Source organism: Pelobates fuscus, chromosome 3 (assembly GCF_036172605.1).
Source record: "Pelobates fuscus isolate aPelFus1 chromosome 3, aPelFus1.pri, whole genome shotgun sequence".
In the NCBI taxonomy this organism is placed as follows: Eukaryota; Metazoa; Chordata; class Amphibia; order Anura; family Pelobatidae; genus Pelobates; species Pelobates fuscus.
Genome location: NC_086319.1, coordinates 403,186,557 through 403,205,974, shown reverse-complemented (window position 1 = coordinate 403,205,974; position 19,418 = coordinate 403,186,557). Strand labels below are relative to the sequence as shown.

General features: G+C 48.9%; 1 protein-coding gene across 3 annotated transcripts in view; it reads right to left on the bottom strand.

Annotated features, from left to right (window-relative positions):
• Window positions 1-19,418, bottom strand: part of PLD2 (phospholipase D2) — a 106,800-nt gene that overhangs the window by 65,913 nt on the left and 21,469 nt on the right. For all 3 annotated transcript variants that reach the window (XM_063449732.1, XM_063449734.1, XM_063449733.1), the window contains exons 3-4: window positions 12,901-13,022; window positions 11,336-11,487 (exon numbers count right to left, since the gene is read on the bottom strand). In XM_063449732.1, the coding sequence (XP_063305802.1) occupies window positions 11,336-11,487; window positions 12,901-13,022 (274 nt within the window). The remainder of the gene's footprint in view (window positions 1-11,335; window positions 11,488-12,900; window positions 13,023-19,418) is intronic.

Genomic DNA, 19,418 nt, shown 5'->3' with positions numbered 1-19,418 from the left:
CCATAACAACTTGGCGCCCAACGTGGGGCACCGGGCTATGTCTGGCCGGTGAGCCGTCCTAAGGAAGACGCTGTTGGACGGAGGAATCCAGGGGGAAGGAAAGGAGATTGATCACCTCCAGGTACACGGTAGAGACTTCTGCAGAGCCACCGGTATGTTCCGGCCCCTTTGATTGACCCGTCCACGTGTCTGTGACTGCTTCCCGGGAGGACATCAAAGACAGGTAATATCTTGCCCGGTGTCTCGTTACTCATTTGTTTACCTGCATTTTAGTCTATCTGTTGCCTGGGTGTGTTTGAATTGTGTTTGAATTGTTTGCCTGTTTCCCCATTTTGAGATAAAGGGGGGGTGGACCTGCAGGGGATTTGCCTGGGGTTCTGTCTTGCTTGTTTTCCCCTTTTTGGGATAAAGGGGGGTGGACCTAAGGGGATTTGCCTGGGTCTTCAGTATATCTGTCTATCTGTTTGTATTTTGCCCCTTTTGGGATAAAGGGGGTGGACCTGAGGGGATTTGCCTGGGTCTTCTGTTGCCTGTTTTACTCCTTTTAGGAACCACGGTGCTGTGGTTGTAGGGAAAAAGGGGGGTTGGCCTGTGGATGTGTTCCTGGGGGTCATCTTTGCCTGTTTACCTCTTTTAGGAGCCTCGTGGCTGTGGCTGTAAGGAAAAAGGGGATTGTTGGAACTGTGGATTTTGTGTAGACTCATAATTTCCTGTGATCCTTCTGGTGACACTCTGAGAGCTTAGCTAGCCTCATTGTGCACGTGGTAACCCACAGTTTCGAGTATTGGGGCTAGTGGAATTCCAAGTTTGGTAACCACTGTCCCGAGTACCGAGGCTGGGGGGATTCCAGTTTTGGGCAACCTCAGCTTCGGCTGGGGGGATTCCAGTTTTCTTTTGGTAACCACCGCCCTGAGCGCTGGGGCTGGTGGAATTCCAGTTTTCCTGTTTATTTGTGGTAGTGAGACTTATAAGTGGGTTTTATAGGGGCACTACGGGGTTGAGGGAGGTGACTTTGGAGTAAGCACATGAGTAAAGGAAAGGAATTACTGTTGATTTCATTTGAACTGTGATGCATACACTGTATTTCAACTGTATTGTTGTCTTGTTTGTTTAATGAGGAGTCTCATGTACTCCTGTGTCTGTCTCTAAGGATTTTTCCTTGCCTTTCATCTTTTCTACACTCTCTATATTATTATACTATCCACTCCCATTCCTCTTAAAAGAGAAGTGATTGGTCACACACTTCTCACCTCGCTCCAATCCGTGTCTACCACCCCGGGTAGGCGGATTCAGTGACAAGTCTACGTTTTGGGAAGACGCACCTGAGAAAGTCCCACGATTCTCGGGTGGCAGTCGAGCATTGTAGACGTTCCTGTTCAAATTTCCTTCTCTCTCTCTCTATATCTAGGACGCTGGTATAGGGGTAAAGGGACTATGGGACAGGATTTAGATAAGCCCAGCAAGGGCTGGTTAGCATGTGATTTGGTAGAGAACAGAGAGGGTGAAGAGATGGTTAAAGGTGTTGAAAAGATTGCAAAAGTATGTAAAATTGCTGTACCGACATGTGGGAGATTGCAACCAGAAAGTTGGCGCAAGTTACTAGCAGAAATGAAAGGCAAGCTTACAGATAATGGTTTATTAAAGACTGCTGAAGCATGGTACAGAGTAGCGAAGGCTATTCAGTTAGAAGGTTGGGTTGAGGAAGAAGTAAATCACAAAGGTGTGAAATTGTTTGTGTATCATAAAAATTGTGTTGCTGGGGTTTTCCCTCAGCCAGCGCCCCAAAATGGCGCCCAGGGGATGTCCATCCCCAAGGTTCAGTCAGCCATAGGTGATAGCCAGCTGACTATGTTCCCCACTCCCGATCCTCCCGAATCCCATCCCATCACCTCCCCTGTCTGCCCGGTCCTGAATTCTGATGGATCTTTCTTTACCCCTTCCCTTTCTCTAACGGTCCCATCATCCTCAGCCATCCCCACGCTCCCTTCCATGCCTAATCCTAACATCTCATCTGCCGCCTCCTCCCTGCAATCCCTCTCTATGGTTAATCCCCTTCCATCAGCACCCGCCCAGCTAACTACCCCTCCCTCCCATGCTACGACTCCTCTTTCTGCATCCATCCCTACTAATCCTGTCCTGTCTCCTCCGATAACCAGCTCCGCCCCAGTCCAATATCCTACCTCCTTAACCGTACCTGCCCACCCTACTCTTTTGCCCTCCCCTGCCTGGCCCTACCCCTTCCCATATCCCATGGCCCTGCCCTACCCCGGTTACCCTCCCTTTCCCCAAGCCACTCCCCAGGTTCCGGTCATGCCCAGTCCGGCCCAATCTGCCCCGGAAGTGCCCATATCAAATATGGCCGCCGCTTCTTCCCTTAATCCTGAAGCAACTCCTTTCCCCGCCTCCAATATGGCGGCCCCCAGTTCAGCCCTGATGCCAGTAATCCCCGGTGACTACCTGTCCCCAGGTTACGACTCGCTAGCCACCCCTGCATCTGGGGCTCATTCCCAACCACCGATCCTTTCACCTCACGCGGGACCTGCACCGCGTAGAAGAGTCAATATCATAGAATTCGATGATGACGAGGTGGACAGGGTGTCCCATGTCTCATCGGAACTTGCTGCGGGAGCCCCAACTCATCGTTCTATCGATGATCCCTTCGGCCACAAGGGTCGGGGAGAACAGGCCCCTCCTAAATATGTAGCTTTTAACCCCACTCAAGCTAGTGCTCTGATGAAATCACTCCCGGACCCAGAAAAGCAGCCTATGCCCTTCTACCGAGGGATAGTTCAAATTCAAAAGACTTATTCAGCCGCATGGCGTGATTTATTGAGCATTTGTGCTATTAAAGCAGGGGATGCATATTGGCCAAGTATGGCCCGACACCTCAGTACAGATCAACTCAACAGTGATGTTGATTACCCCTCTGGAGTAACTTTTTGCACCCAATTAAGAGAATGGGCTAAGGACAAACTTGCAGATCAGGCTGCTGGCCTTACTGATGTTATTCAAGATAAAGGAGAATCAGTGGAAAGGTTTCATGCAAGACTGTATCAAATGTTTACAGATTTGGGGTTTGATCTTACTGACAAGATTCATTCACAAATGCTGTCAGGTGCGTTTGTCCAAGGTGTTAAGGACTCTATACGCAAGGGAATCATTGCTGCACGCCCTGAATATAAAGTTGTTCCCCTGGACACCCTACTTTTAGTTGCTAGAGGTTTGGAATCCGCTCAGACCCCAAGAAGATCCACTTCAGCGCCTCTCATGGTATCCCGCTCCACCCCAGTCCCAAAAGGTACTAGACCGGAGGAGGGGGGACATTGTTTTAATTGTGGAGCCAAGGGGCACTTTAGAAGTGACTGCCCAGAACCTAAAAAGGAGCCAAGGGAGCCCAGAAAGCCCTCCAAACCTGCCCCAGCTCCCAAGGCCACCAAACAGGTTCCGATAATTGAGGAACCAGATGATTAGGAAATTGGCAAGCCTGTGTCTGTAACCCCTGTCATGGCAGTGTCTACAGGGGATAAGGGGGGGCCACTTGCCACAGTGACTTTGCCCATTGAAGGCCACCCTACCACATTTCTAGTTGACACAGGTGCAGCCCGTAGTGTTCTGCGAGAACAAGACCTGCCAGACCCATCCTTTCTGTCAAATATTGACGTCTCTTGTGTTGGAGTGGATGGCCAGCCAAGACATAGCCCTTTAACAACTCCATTACGAGTTGGCTCTAGCCTGCTTGCTCGCTTTGTGGTATCCTCCACATGCCCAATTAACCTATTAGGTGCTGATGTTCTCTCACGCCTGCAAGCATCCATCACCTTTACCCCGGATGGGCAGGTAGAAATGTCCACACCTCTATCTGAATCAGACACCTCAGCCTTGTGCTCCTTGCCTCTAATGCTGCATTTAGAAAAGCCCCGTGAGAAAGCAGCAGAATTAAGGTCCAATTTCCCAGAGGCATTAAAAATACAGGTGCCCGCCAAGTTATGGTCCTCAGGTCACCTAAATGTTCCCCCTGTGGTGGTAAAGCTCATTCCAGGAGCTAAATTACCAAGAAAACCACAATATCCATTAAAACCAGCACAGGCCGCTGCCATTTCTACCCACATCAAGGCACTCTTGGAGAAGGGTGCCCTGGTGAAATGCGAATCTGAATGCAACACCCCATTATTCCCTGTGAAAAAGAAAACTCCCAAAGGTGAGCCAGAGAAGTACAGGATGGTTCAGGATCTCCGTGCTGTCAATGAAGCTACCGTCCTGGACACCCCTCTTGTACCTAACCCCCATACTCTGCTCTCTGGAGTCCCACCATCTGCAAAATTTTTCACAGTCATTGACCTAGCAAATGCTTTCTTCAGTGTCCCACTGGACCCATCCTGCCAATACCTGTTTGCTTTCACCCATGAGATGCAACAGTATACCTGGACTGTCATGCCCCAAGGGGCACAAAATTCACCAAGTCAATTTGCAAAGGCCATGGCCACCATCCTTGACCCATGGCAAGCTGAGCACCCAGAAGTTGTCCTGCTCCAGTATGTGGACGATTTACTGCTCTGTGGAGATGATATACCCACTACTGAACAGTGCTCAATTAGTCTGCTTTGTTATTTGGCAGAACAAGGATGCAAAGCTTCGCTCATCAAGCTACAGTTCTGCCAACCCTCAGTAATTTTCCTTGGACATTGCCTATCTCAAGGTGCCAGACATCTTACCCGGGACCGGGTGAGAGCCGTACTGGATATTCCAACTCCAAGGACTTCGAAATCCCTCCATGCCTTCCTAGGCCTCATTTCCTACTGCAGAGCATGGATCCCAGAAGCCTCCCTGCTCATGCAGCCTCTCTATGACGCACTTAAGTCTGACCCTTTCTGTTTGCCTAATGAAGCTCTGGACAATTTCAATGCTCTCAAACGTGCCATTGCTTCTGCTCCTGCCTTGGGCCTACCTGACTACTCAAAACCTTTCAAATTATTTGTCTCTGAAAGACAAGGCCACGCAACAGGAGTTCTCACCCAAACTAATGACTTAAGAGGCCGCCAAAGGCCTATTGGATATTTCTCATGTCAACTGGACATTGTGGCCAGAGGGACTCCTTCCTGTCTCAGGGCTGTCTTTGCTGCAAGAGAGCTCATAGAAAGAACCTCAGACCTGGTCCTTGGCCACCCTCTGGTTGTTTTGGCCCCTCATGACATTTCTGCCATCATCAACCAAGTCCAGCTCAAGCACGTGTCTCCAGCCAGACACCTACGCCTCCAGTGCCATCTTCTTCTACCTGACAATATTTCCATCCAAAGATGTCAAGTTCTTAACCCATCCACTCTTCTTCCACTCCCTGAGGGGGGTATCTATTATGGATTTATCACAGATGAAACCTACATTTACCTGCTTTGTGGATGTATCAAGAAAGTCATGCATCCACATTTGACATTTTATGAAGATGAGAAGCCTCTCTGTGAAGGCCCAGATTACGCCTTCTGTACCATGTGGTACAAACCAGACATTAATCCCGAACCTTGCTATGAAGATGAGCTTTACCACTGGACTGATGTGAAGCTCACTGCTCAAGATTTCTATTGTGACTCTGAAGGCAATAGCATGGTCTTGATCCAACTACCTCAACAACTTAACTACCTCTACCGCCATTGGGATACTGCTATCCCACATATTCCTGTTACCAAATTGAAGACAAGGTCATGGAATGATCTTGGGCCCATGGCAAAGCTATGGGCCACCATGGATGAAGAACAGCTACAGGAAAATGGTATTGTCAAATACCCAACAACTGACCTTCTGGAAGCATGGCCACGCCACTTCCTAGAAAAGGAATTTCAAGATCTGGTCATAGTAAATGATTATGACCCCGAAACACCTCATGACTGTTTTGAACAGATGAAAATGGAGACAGTACACCTACCAACTGTACATGAGAATCCATTACAAGATCCAGATTTTACCCTGTTTGTGGACGGCTCAAGATATGCTGATGAAGAAGGAAGATATCATACAGGATATGCCGTAACCACGACAGACGAAGTTATCAAATCATCATCCTTACCGCCAGCAATGTCTGCGCAAGAAGCTGAATTACAGGCTCTGACTTCAGCATGCAAAATTTCCGAAGGAAAACGTGCCAACATCTATACAGATTCAAGATATGCTCTGGGTGTGGCACATGACTTCGGCCTAATTTGGAAGACAAGAGGATTTCTTACCACCGCCGGTACACCAGTCAAACATAGTACTGCAATCAAGGAGCTAATGGATGCCCTCCTACTCCCTGAAGAAGTGGCCGTTTTGAAGGTAAAGGCCCATGGGAAATTGGATACAGATGAAGCAAAGGGCAACCATTTGGCTGATCAGGCTGCTAAGCTAGCAGCCAGGGATCTGCAGGAAGTGGATGAAGAAGTGTCCGGACAAGAAGAAGAAGAAGAAGAAGTCCCTATTTTTGCTCTGCAAACTCTTCCTACTGATTTGCGAATTTTGCGAGAACAGCAAGCTGCAGTCACTCCTGAAGAAACCCAAAAATGGAAAAATAAAGGAGCTGTCCAAAAGGACGGAGTATATTACAACAACTTCAAATTTTGTCTTCCAAAAAATTTATATCCAGCAGTTGTCCAATGGGCACATGGGCCTGCACACCTGTCAAAGGAATTGATGGCCGCCCTCATACAGAAGTATTATGAAGCACCCGGAATCACAACATTGATCAGCAGCTTCTGTAAGGCCTGTGTTATTTGTGCAAAATGCAATCCAGGAAGACCAATCAAGGTGCCTGCAAAACACCTGGCAAAGCCCATGTACCCCTTCCAGCGAATTCAAATTGACCACATCCAAATGCCCAAGAGTGGGCCCCATGAATATGCACTAGTCATAGTGGACATGTTCTCAGGATGGCCAGAGGCCTACCCAGTGGCCAATATCACTGCGAAAACAACCGCAAGACGCCTACTTACAGAGATAGTATGTAGGTTTGGACTCCCAGAAGTCATTGAAAGTGATCAAGGCCCAGCCTTCACAGCAACAGTGACTAAAGAAATTTGGACTGCTCTAGGGGTGACCCTAGCCTTCCACACCCCTTACCACCCGCAAAGTAGTGGTAAAGTAGAGCGCATGAATGGCACTCTAAAAGCCAGAATGTTAAAAATGTCGCAAGAAACAAAGATGCCCTGGCCAGAAAGCCTGTCAATAGCTTTATTTAGTGTTAGGCACACACCTAGAGGGAAGCATTCACTGTCCCCATATGAAATTCTATTTGGGACAGCACCCAGACTAGGTTGTTATTATCCGCAGCAGTTACAGCTCCAATCAGATGTTTTAGTAGATTATGTAACTGAACTTGCAAGTGCCTTGAACAAAATACATGCCCAAGTTTTCTCTTCAATTCCAGATCCCGATTTGGACACAGGTACCCATAACCTGCTTCCCGGAGATTGGGTTCTGGTCAAGAAGTTTGTGCGGAAAAATACCCTGGAACCAAGATTTGACGGTCCATTCCAAGTTCTCCTGATTACCGCAACCTCCGTCAAACTGGCCGGCAGGCCAAATTGGATCCACGCTTCCCACTGCAAGAAATCTCCAGCCCCTGAGGAAGCAGATACCGCACAAGCATGTACCTCTGGTACACCTTCTCCTTAATCAGCCTTATAAAGGCCCAGCAAGTAGCCATCACCAAAGATATTAGTGGGTATACCTTCTGGTACAATTCATCATGCACCCATGTGGCTACTTACACCTTTGACTATTGTGACATTGTAGAATGCCCGTTCCCCACATCACAAATCCAGAGTATTTACAGAGATATCCCTCATTCAAAAGACCCATATGTTTGTGTAGTTGACAAACAATGGGGGCACAATTGTAATCATTGGGGGGCGGCGGGATGGAATGCCGGGCCTGCCTGGGGTTACAAACCAAAAAGTGCCTTATCTAAAGTAGATGAACAAGGTAGATCCCTTCTCCAGAGAATGACTTTGAGAAAGCCTGGGGGAGGTACACCAATGAAATTAATCCTTAACATTGAGCATCCAAGCCCAACGGATGCAGACCAGTATGTGATGGGAATGTATTGGAAAAAGGGTTCCTACCGTAAATTAGGGCATTTCTTCCTAAAAGATATGTGCAACTCTTCCGAGTGGCAAGGGGCCACCCATATGGTCCCTAACCCATTAAAACCTCATATCCAGACCTTTCAAGACATGATGGCCATTGCTAACCCCACCTTTGAAGATACCATGGCCGCTGAAACAGGTTTTAATGATGTAAATTTATGGTTAGAATGGATGAAATATAATGCTAATAAGCATAATAAGACTGCATGCTATGTGTGTGGTGGTGCCCGGCCTCACCTGGGTACTGTACCTCTAATCCTGCCAGTAGATATAGAGGAATGTGTTTTAAGCCTTTTTGCCTATCACTATGATTTTAACAGGTCCATATGTAGTGCATGGACAAAGGAGTATCCTCTCCTAACCAAGGATGTCAAACCCCCAGACGGTATTACCGTGTATAAAGGTAATTACACTTGTTATGCTAATTATGATGGAATTGGTAGATTCTTGGGTAACTTCTCTAAGGGGTATTGTGCTACCTACAGGAGTGTCTCTATGGACTTGTTGCAGTTTCACACCAGGTCATTAGGGGATATCTACTGGTTGTGTGGGGATTTACAGCTGAGATCCAGAATGGACAAGGAGTGGTGGGGGGAGTGTACTTTGGCTAAAGCTATTATGCCTATACATATTATCTCTGACACACACCTCGTCACCCATGAGTCCAGGCACACTAAGGTTAAGCGTGACGCCCCAGTGAAAGGAAGTTTTGATCCTCATGTTTATATTGATGCTATTGGGGTGCCTAGGGGGGTGCCCAATGAATTTAAAGCAAGAGATGAAGTTGCTGCAGGATTTGAATCACTTTTTGCCATAGTTACCACAAACAAGAATTTAAATTGGATCAATTACATTTATTATAATCAACAGCGTTTTGTTAATTATACCAGAGACGCCCTCCAGGGGTTGGCCGAACAGTTGCAGGCCACATCCCAAATGGCTTTCCAGAATAGAATGGCCCTAGATATGATCTTAGCCGAAAAAGGAGGGGTTTGTAAAATTTTACCTGACACCTTGACCTGTTGTACCTACATCCCAGAAAACACAGGCCCTAATGGTAAAGTTACATTAGCCATAGAAAAATTAAATTACCTGTCTATAGAGTTAAAAAGGAATTCTGGGATACAAGATCCCTGGGAAAGATGGTTTGGTTGGATGACAGGATGGCAAAAGGCTTTAATGCATATTGGTATGGCTATACTAATTTTTCTTTTTATCTTTGCTCTTCTCTTTTGTTGTATCCTCCCATGTCTGAGAAAATCCCTCCTGAAGACTGTTGACCAAGCGGCACCCACTTTCACCCATCTCGAAGTTGATGACCAAGAGCTCCAAGACATCAACTCACCCTGTCTGCCGCTGCAAACAATCCCTTTTGTTGATAAAGTGCAGGAATTCTAGGAAGGGACTAACTTAGGGACAGCATCTGTCAGTGAATGGTAAAGACCCCGTGTTGGAGAAGTGGTGGGTTAGCTGCCATGGGATACCCATGGGTGTGAAGTGTTCGAGAGCCATACTGACGGATGAGTTAGCCTATCAGGGTCAGAACTAGGGACAGCCTTGCACTTTGCATTAACACCTAGCTAGCGGCCACGGGGTTTCTGTGCCTTTGGGTTAACACGTCTTCCTGGTACTAACTTAATAAAGTTTTATCTCTTAGAATCTAACATTTCATAGGGGGGACTGATGAGGGATTATTTAAAAAAACCTTATTGCACTTGTATTCAATTATTGCACTAACTCCATTTTAACTTTATACTGTGACAATCCTCCATTTTGTCCTCCTAACCTGACTTCTTCAGTCCTCCATTTTGTCCTCATAACCTAACTTGTTCATTTTAAAACTACCTTACATGACAGTATTTCCCAGCACATCTAATACAATAGAACAAAGACTGTATTTTCTATAAAGACATGATTAACACAGGAATTGCTGACTTTTCCTTAGATTTGCAACATAGTATAGTTTGAAGGCCATGAGAACACAGTAGTAATGAAATGTTCTATTCATAAGAGACCTTGCACCTGGCCACGAGGCCTGAGATCACCGACCGTGTAAAATGACGCTCAAGACCCCTTGTCCCCCACCCGTGTCCAGAACAATCCCACCTCTTGGTGGGTGGACACGGGACTAACCACTTAGTTGTTTGAACCAATTAATAATATTGATAGGAGGACACTAATCACGACACTTAACAATTAATCCAATTAATGATGTTTATTTGCTGATATTCTAATAATCAATGATGACGTAAAATGTCTCTTAAAAGGACCTGCGCGTCCGCTTTTTAATCACTTGCCAATAAATTTTCTCGAAGTTATTTTAACCTGAACCTTGTGTGTCAGACTTAATTACTTCAGCGTATATACGCAATTTATTTTATTAATTTGGACAGGAACAGATAGACATTTAAACATTTTGGTTTACTGCTAAAAAGTACCATAACAGAGTGAGTTGGACGAAAGCCTGATTGATCAGGGGTCAGATAATTTCATCGTTGATAATATTCACACAGTTGTGCATTTTTCCAAGATTTTTGACATTACGGGGAGCAATTATCGGGTGAAAGTTAGATACCAAAGTATTGTCACCACTTTTATGGATAGGTACAACTTTTGCAGTCTATTAAAGTTTGAGTATGTATCCAGACACCGGGGATTTATTGATAAGGGTAGTGACAGTTTTAGAAATTGCTGGCGCACTGAGCTTCAGCAACATTGCTGGGATTTGATCAGGTCCATGCTGGTTTTTCATTTTTTAATTATTAAGATGTTTATTAACGACACTAACAGGCACAGATCTAAAATTGATTTTCTCTATATAAGGATTTTGAAGATTTGGCAGGGTCTGATCTTTATTTGCGGCCTGAAAATTAGCGTAATTTGTTAGCAACCAGGGTGGTAGCACATGCAACACAATAATTATTAAACGTATTTGCTACATCTACGGGGTGTTGCAGTGTTTGGTTGTCCATTTTGACAGTGGATGGCTGGGAGTGGATTGGGGGGTTTGCATGCTATTAATGCTTTCCAGACGTTTTATTAGGTTTGATTGGTTGTTGTTGACATTTTCACAAAAATATTGGGCCTTTGCCATTTTTGTTTGTTTTGTGCATGCATTTCACCAAAAAAAAAAAAAAAAAAAAACGGTTTTGTTTTCCTGGCACTATAGGATCCCTTTAAGGTGTAATGGGGCATGTGGCCTTCATATGGATTCAAGTCATTCTTACCGTGTCAATGGATTGAGAGGAAAAAGACTGACAAAAATCTTGCGTCTAAGGAGATCGCGGTGGAGCTCCTGAAAGTGCTTGTATTTCTTCTTTACTGTCCATGTGAAAGGGCCGTGGGTGAGATGTACTGAATACAGAGTACTAGTGCGAACCTGGGGAAGGCAAAGGTGTAGAGCTGGGTGTCAGTACGTGGAAAGATGGAATCGAGGCACAGCATACACGAGTAGCACTGGAGACTACATTCATCACACACAGAGCAGCAAGCACGTCTAGAGAATAAATACCACACTTTAGGACACACTGCTAAGAGTCCAACCATATGTGTCACCCTGCATGGGGAGGGACAGACTCATAGCTCCTTCTGTCTGTGTCACCCTGCAGGGGGAGGGACAGACTCATAGCTCCTTCTGTCTGTGTCACTGTATCACCCTCCAAGGGGAGGGACAGACTCATAGCTCCTTCTGTCTGTGTCACTGTGTCACCCTGCAGGGGGAGGGACAGATTCATAGCTCCTTCTGTCTGTGTCACTGTGTCACCCTGTAGGGGGAGGGACAGACTCATAGCTCCTTCTGTCTGTATCACTGTGTCACCCTGCAGGGGCAGACTCATAGCTCCTTCTGTCTGTGTCACTGTGTCACCCTGCAGGGGGAGGGACAGACTCATAGCTCCCTGTCTGTGTCACTGTGTCACCCTGCAGGGGGAGGGACAGACTCATAGCTCCTTCTGTCTGTGTCACTGTGTCACCCTGCAGGGGGAGGGACAGACTCATAGCTCCTTCTGTCTGTGTCACTGTGTCACCCTGCAGGGGGAGGGACAGACTCATAGCTCCCTGTCTGTGTCACTGTGTCACCCTGCAGGGGGAGGGACAGACTCATAGCTCCTTCTGTCTGTATCACTGTGTCACCCTGCAGGGGCAGACTCATAGCTCCTTCTGTCTGTGTCACTGTGTCACCCTGCAGGGGGAGGGACAGACTCATAGCTCCCTGTCTGTGTCACTGTGTCACCCTGCAGGGGGAGGGACAGACTCATAGCTCCTTCTGTCTGTGTCACTGTGTCACCCTGCAGGGGGAGGGACAGACTCATAGCTCCTTCTGTCTGTGTCACTGTGTCACCCTGCAGGGGGAGGGACAGACTCATAGCTCCTTCTGTCTGTGTCACCCTGCAGGGTGAGGGACAGACTCATAGCTCCTTCTGTCTGTGTCACTGTGTCACTGTGTCACCCTGCAGGGGGAGGGACAGACTCATAGCTCCTTCTATCTGTGTCACCCTGCAGGGGGAGGGACAGACTCATAGCTCCTTCTGTCTCTGTCACTGTGTCACCCTGCAGGGGGAGGGACAGACTCATAGCTCCTTCTGTCTGTGTCACTGTGTCACCCTGCAGGGGGAGGGGCAGACTCATAGTTCCTTTTGTCTGTGTCACTGTGTCACCCTGCAGGGGGAGGGACAGACTCATAGCTCCTTCTGTCTGTGTCAGTTTGTCCCCCTCATGGCGGAAAATAGTTTGTACATAGTTGTGGAACAGGGCATAAAGAAAACAAACAGAAAGCAAATTATAATGGTATCACCTTTGAGCCACTTGTGTATCGCTCTGTCTCAGCTATATGAGCCGTTACTGGAACCCCCTTCAGGAACACTGCTTTCTGGTGCTTGAGAGGCTGCAGATCATAGACCACGAGGAAGGGAGAAACTGGAAAGGAGGTGACAAAACAAACTATGAGAGTCATCACAAAAACCTTGCATCCCATGTCTTTTCTACGCTCGCCATTAGAAGTAATGAGCACACATATTTGTAAGAGACACCCAAACATGGACAATCAAGGTTTAAAAGGAAGACCTCAAACACGTAGATCAATGAATATCAGGATCTGAAATGTCAGTAGATCCACGTGAACAAACACAACCCACAGACAAGCACAGTGAATAAAATAGTTCCACATCTAAATAACTGTATCTGTTATCGAACCTCTGACCAGTAACTGCTTAAGCGAACACTACAGGGTCTGGTACACAAACCTATTCCTGACCCTATAGTGTTAAAACCACCATTTAAATGGTCCCCCCCCCCCCTTCCTTATTTCCAGCTCTCCATGGGTCTGCAAGTGCTGGCCCCGCCCCCGATCCGATGATCATCTTGAGCATGGGAAAGCATTGAATTGGCTGAGATTTTCATGAAGGCGGGGTGGGGTGGGGCGGGCCCAAACACCGCCCTGGCCAATCAGCATCTCCTTATAGAGATGCACTGAATCAATGCATCTCTATGAGAAAAGTTCATTGTCTCCATGCAGTGCGTGGAGACACTGAATGTCAGTGACCCAGGAAGCACCTCTAGCAGCCATCTGAGGAGTGGCCACTGGAGGTGTCCTTAGGTTATAATGTGAACACTGCCTTTTCTATGAAAAAAGTGTGGACTGCAAAAAACCTGAAGGGACTGATTATACTCACCAGAACTATTACAATAAGCTGTAGTTGCTCTGTTGGCTATAGTGTCCCTTTAAATCACAGACACGGAATATATTTTACAAAAGGTGAGTGCAGGCACTCGGATCGGATGTTACGGTTACTAATTTAACCTGTAACGTGTCAGGCCCTGGGGAGTCAGCACAGTTAAACGGACAAGGGCACATGTATGAGTGTGGGGATGGTGCTAGTGATTGGCTATATGTGTTTAGGGGAGTGGCTGTATGTGTATATGGGCGTGGCTATATGTGTTTAGGGGAGTGGCTGTATGTGTATATGGGCGTGGCTGTATGTGTTTAGGGGAGTGGCTGTATGTGTATATGGGCGTGGCTGTATGTGTTTGGGGGTGTGGCTGTATGTGTATATGGGCGTGGCTGTATGTGTTTAGGGGAGTGGCTGTATGTGTATATGGGCGTGGCTGTATGTGTTTGGGGGTGTGGCTGTATGTGTATATGGGCGTGGCTGTATGTGTTTAGGGGAGTGGCTGTATGTGTATATGGGCGTGGCTGTATGTGTTTAGGGGAGTGGTTGTGTGTTTGTAGGAGGGCAGGGATCATCTTACCTCAGTGCCTTTTGGGATTCTGGCCAGCAAACAACTTCTCTGCCTCTGCTCCTGTTTGTCCTGGGCCTGCATGCTTTACCAGCTTGAGGGATGGATATTGAAGTCCTGTCTGCCCTCAGAGCTGCTGCTGCCCTGGATGGCGGTAGGCACTTTCAGGAGCAATGTGCTCCCCTCCAGCCTGGCCTGCCCGCCGGTGGTGGTTCACTCCCCCGCGGTCAGACCTCTCCTGGGGCCTCCCACGCGGCTACAGCCTCCTGTAGGCCGCAGGAGCACGGGCCGGCCCTCCCACCCACCTGCTCGGCTGAGACCTGATGCCTCACCTCGGGCCCAGTATGGCAGCCGTAGTCTAGGCCCAAGGCACCACCAGGCCCGCATGTCAGCTCCATCTGCTCCGTCTGTCAGGCGGCCTGCATCATCTGCCGCCCCCCGCGCACCCCCCGGCCGTGGACTGCGGGCCAAGGGGGCCAGAAGACCTGCTGAGGATCCTGGGGGGTCTGGGAGGCCTTCCCAGCCCCCACGTGGTCGGCGCTCGGCAGATCCAGAGCCTGGCCGGTGGTGGTGAGTGGGCCCCTCAGGGCGACGCGGGGCACGGCTGTGCTGCCGTTGGGGGGTGGAGGGGGGTCCTCCCCGGGCTCCGATGGCTCCTCTGGGGATGAGGGTCGGCCAGGGGGGTCCCCCTCTTCTCCCCCGGGTTCTGTCAGCAATTCCCCCCCGGGGTGCCATCCCTTGTCCCCTCTCCCTCTGGGGTCCCCCCTCCTTTGGTGTTTTTCCTCCTCCCCTGTTGCTGTTGGTCTGTGTCTCCCTCCTCTCCTCCTCCTGGCTCTCTCTCTATCGCCCTCCTTCCTCCTCCCTTGTTCCTGCTGTTCTGGGTCCCCTTTCCTCTCTCTGCCTCCCTCCCTCCTCCCACTGTCCCTCCTGTCCCTATTCCTGGCCCCTATGTCCCCCCTAACCTCCCCTGGGTACTTACCTCGGCTGCCCTCCTCTGCGGGGTGTGAGCTTGCCTCCTCTCCACGCTCTTCACACAGGATCTGGCTGCAGTTCCTGGGACCGTCCAGCAGATGGCGCCTGGTGCTCCTGCAAGGCTGAGCAGTACTCAAAATGCAGTTAACTCTGTCCTGCCTGGATCGTCTTCATTTCCTTTGCCACGGCTGGTGAGTTCACTTATGTTTCTTCTTTTCAGTCCGGGGGTTCCTCATTGGGGGGTTTCTGTTAGGGCTTCCTTAATCAGTCCCCCAAAAAATAAATATATATAAAAAATAAATAAATAATAAATAAAGGGAGCAGGGTGCGCAAGCAGGTATGGTCCCCCCCCCCCCATTAGATGGCCATCTCTGGTTAGTGTGGTCCTTGGCGCTGCAGCCACAGGGGGTTTTGACAGTCACGAGGTTACCCTCTCCCAGAGTGGGTGGGTATGCTGGCACCCCTGCTACGGCGTTTCGCATGGGTTCGCCTATGTGTGGGTCAGGGCCCTTGGGCTTGCACCTACAACAGGAGGTTCATGGAAAATTTGGAGGGGAGACTTTGTTGAGATTTTTCCCTCCTTCCCATGGAGGAAGTTACTCCTTTTAATGGAAAAGGATGGGTATGAATCCGAAAAAGACAAGGAGAGATACCCGTACCCTAAGACTTGCGGGAATTGGATTTGCGCGTTTGCAATCCTGGCCAGTGTAATTGGGGAAAGGGCTCCGCGGAAGTGCTCCGCATTGTTCTGCTACCAGGATACCATTTGGGATGCTTGTCGTACCTATGGCAGTCTGGGGTGGTGGAAATGTGACGAGCAGTTCCGTCAACGGTCGGTGGTGCGCCCTTCAATTTCGTGGGACCAGATTGACATTGGCCTCTGGCTCTCCATTGTGATCTGCGCGGCCCCTCTCTTCCTTCTCTGGGGGGGGGGTCCTCCTCCTCACCGACCGCACATCAGAGGCCGGGCTGTTGAAATTCAATGACAGTCACTGCAAATAGGGGGCATCTTGACGTTTTCTAGCACAAATGTTCCACTGGTGGGGGAGCCCATCCCGCCTCCCAATGCTTCAAGCGGGGTAAAGATGGGGGATTGGGCGATGGCGCCGGTGGTCATGAGCGCAATGCGCCCTTGGCTTGCCAGTTCTAGGAATCGTCGGGCGGCTGGCATCCTACTGGATGGGTTGAGCAAGGGTTTTGGACAAATACCGTCTGATTCACCATTTATCGTACCCCTGGGAGGGGGTTTGGTGAATGACGACATCTCTTGGGTACTCTGCCGAGTATCTTATGCATCCTTTGACATGGTGGTTAACATGGTCAGGGCCATAGGCCCTGGGGCCTTGTTGGCCAAGGCTGATGCGGATTCGGCCTTCCGTCTACTGCCGGTGCCCCCGGAATGTCACCATCTTCTGGGCTGTGTTTTTGAAGGCATGTATTACGTGGATAGGTGCCTCCCTATCCTGTTGTTACTTTGCATGCTTTAGCTTGTTCTTGGGCTGGGCGGGGAGGAAGGAGGCTGTGATAGGCTCCTTGCTACACTACCTCGATGATTTCCTTTGTGTGGGTCCGCTGATTCGCCAGCCTGTGCGCTGCTGCGACGGGTTCTGGGTGAGGTGTTTCATAAATTTGGGGTCCCGTTGGCACACGGCAAGACGGTGGGCCCGGTCACTTGTCTCAGCTTTCTGTGCATTGAAATGACTCTTTGGCAGGGGAATGCTGCTTGCCTTTGGATAAGATTCATGGCTGGCGGCGCGAGGGTGCCTTGGCCATTGGGCGGCGCGAGATTCAGCTGCGCTGCCTGCAGTCGCTCCTGGGTGAGCTGAATTTTGCCTGTAGGATCATGCCTGTGGGGCGGGTTTTTAACCGGCGTCTGGCTCTGCGACGGCCAGGGCCTCCGGGCCTCGCCATTTATTCGGCTCACTTGGCCGCTGCGGGATGTTTTGGCTGTTGGGGACTCCTTCTTGGCTGCATATCGTGGCCTGTCCTGCGGGCAAGGGCCGTGGGTTTCTGACGCCGACCTCCACCTATTTACGGACGCATTCTGGGCTCTAGCGGCTGTGCTCCTGTGTGGCCGGACAGTTGACATATCTCTGGACTCACAAAGAATCTGGCCTTTTTGGAGCTTTTCCCCATTTTGGTGGTGGAGGAGGTCTGGCGGTCACGTTTTTCAAGATCTAAGGGTAGTGTTTCGCTTTGACAATTTGGGGGGGTTTTCAGGCCATTACTCAGCTGACAGCCTCTTTCCCTCTGGTGTTTCGCTTGCTTAAGGGGCAATCGTCCCGCAGGCGGATATGGATGGGACGCCTTGCCCGGCGGACAGCTGGTCGCTCAGTCTGGCAGAGTGACGGAATGGGTCTGTGGATCGGTTTCCAAGGCCACCTGGACGCTATGCTCCTGGGGGCTGTGCATGTTAGGGTATTGGTGATTCCTAGTAGGCCATGCGGATCATCACTATAAGTATTTGACAATCCAGGTCGGATGGGGTTTTTTTTCGGGAAGGGTATGGCGGTTCGGCTGTTGCACTTTTCCTTTGTGGAGAACTGTGAGCTGCGCCCGGTATGCACGGGCCCTCTTTTGGGTTATGCGGATGGGATCTTTTCTTTCCCATTCCCAATTCTTTGGGTCTTTCGCTGGAGTCTGATGGTTCTGGGGGTTGTCAGCAAGGAATCTTATGGCATTCCTTTCGGTTTAGCGCTGCCTTGGAGGCTTTTAGGATGGGTATGTCAGGGCACGTGGCGCAAAGACCCGTGAGGGGGTATGATGAAATGTCTTGGTGAAGTAATGCTGGTTTCGTGGAATTTGTTCAATCCTTGGGGAGTTGTGGGTTCAATTCTCAGCGGCGGTGGCTCATCCATTCCTTCCTTTGAGGTAGATAAAGGAGTACCAGTTCCGTGGGTACAAGTAACAATTCCCCGGGTGCACTTGGAAACAGAAAAGATCTGGATGTCTCTTTCCTGGTTATACTCCCAGGTGGCATGCGGGTGTCCATCCGGGAGGTGAGCTATTGGGTTGTGCGCCTTCTGGAGCGGAGGTTCGTTGGTTTGGTGCCAGAGGTATGAAATGTGTTCGGCTCCTCCCTGGAACAGGTTTTCCACTGTCCCACCGGTCCCTAAGGTTCGGGTTATCCCCTGGGGGGGCATTGAGCTTGGGACGATGCCAATGTGGTATTTGGCATCTGCCCCTAAGAGGGTATTGGTGCATGCTTTAGTTGTTTTGTGATGCGTGGTGTTGGGTTCACTTTATGACACTATGTGTTATATATGTTCAGTTATGGTAATTTATTTTACCGTTTTGGTTCCTGGAAAGAAGTGAGATTATTAAAATAAATTATGGATGCGTTATTCGGTATTTATCGTATGTTATAACTAAGACAGTTCCAAAAAAAATAATAAATAAATTAAATTAAATAAATAATAAAATAAAAAAAAACTCGATTGGTCAGAGGTCATTTCCCGTATCTTTTGGCAGCGTCCCCATAATCAGAGCATGGTGCGCTGCCGTATGACAAAATAATTGGAGGGCCTCTAGGTGTGTTTTTGAGTGTAAGGGGATTTTGGTTCGCCAGGGTGTTTCGCACACGTGGCAGCCTAAGAGTTTGTGGGTGTGGAGGTCGGGCTCGACCTTTTTTCGTCTTGCCATGCAGGAATTGGTGGAACAGGCCTTGGTTAGTTGTGGTGGGGCTCCCCGCTGATTTTAGGTGTAAAACAGCGGGGTTTGTGGCGGTGAGCGTGTCCTTGCCAACAGGGTTGGAGAGCAGATGGAATGTCAAGAGATGGTCAAGGTGGGTCTCAACCTCCCCTGCTCTGTAAGGTAAACTTTCAAGTTACCGAATAGGACGTGCCCACCGAGCAAAGAGCCGGCTGGTGGTAGAGCATTTAAGATGATGGGAATTTTGGTTTGGACGAGGGGGGAGGCGAGACACCAGTGGGTAAAGTTTTGGTGCATAGGCACCTGGTTATGTTTGTTGGCAAGGACAGTTATTTAAGTTGGAGGCTGTAGGGCAATAAGTGTTAGTTTATATGTTAATTATGGTATGCATATATATTTATGTGTTTATTTATATTTGAATTAAAAGAAAAGAATAAAGTTCGGATGTGTCCT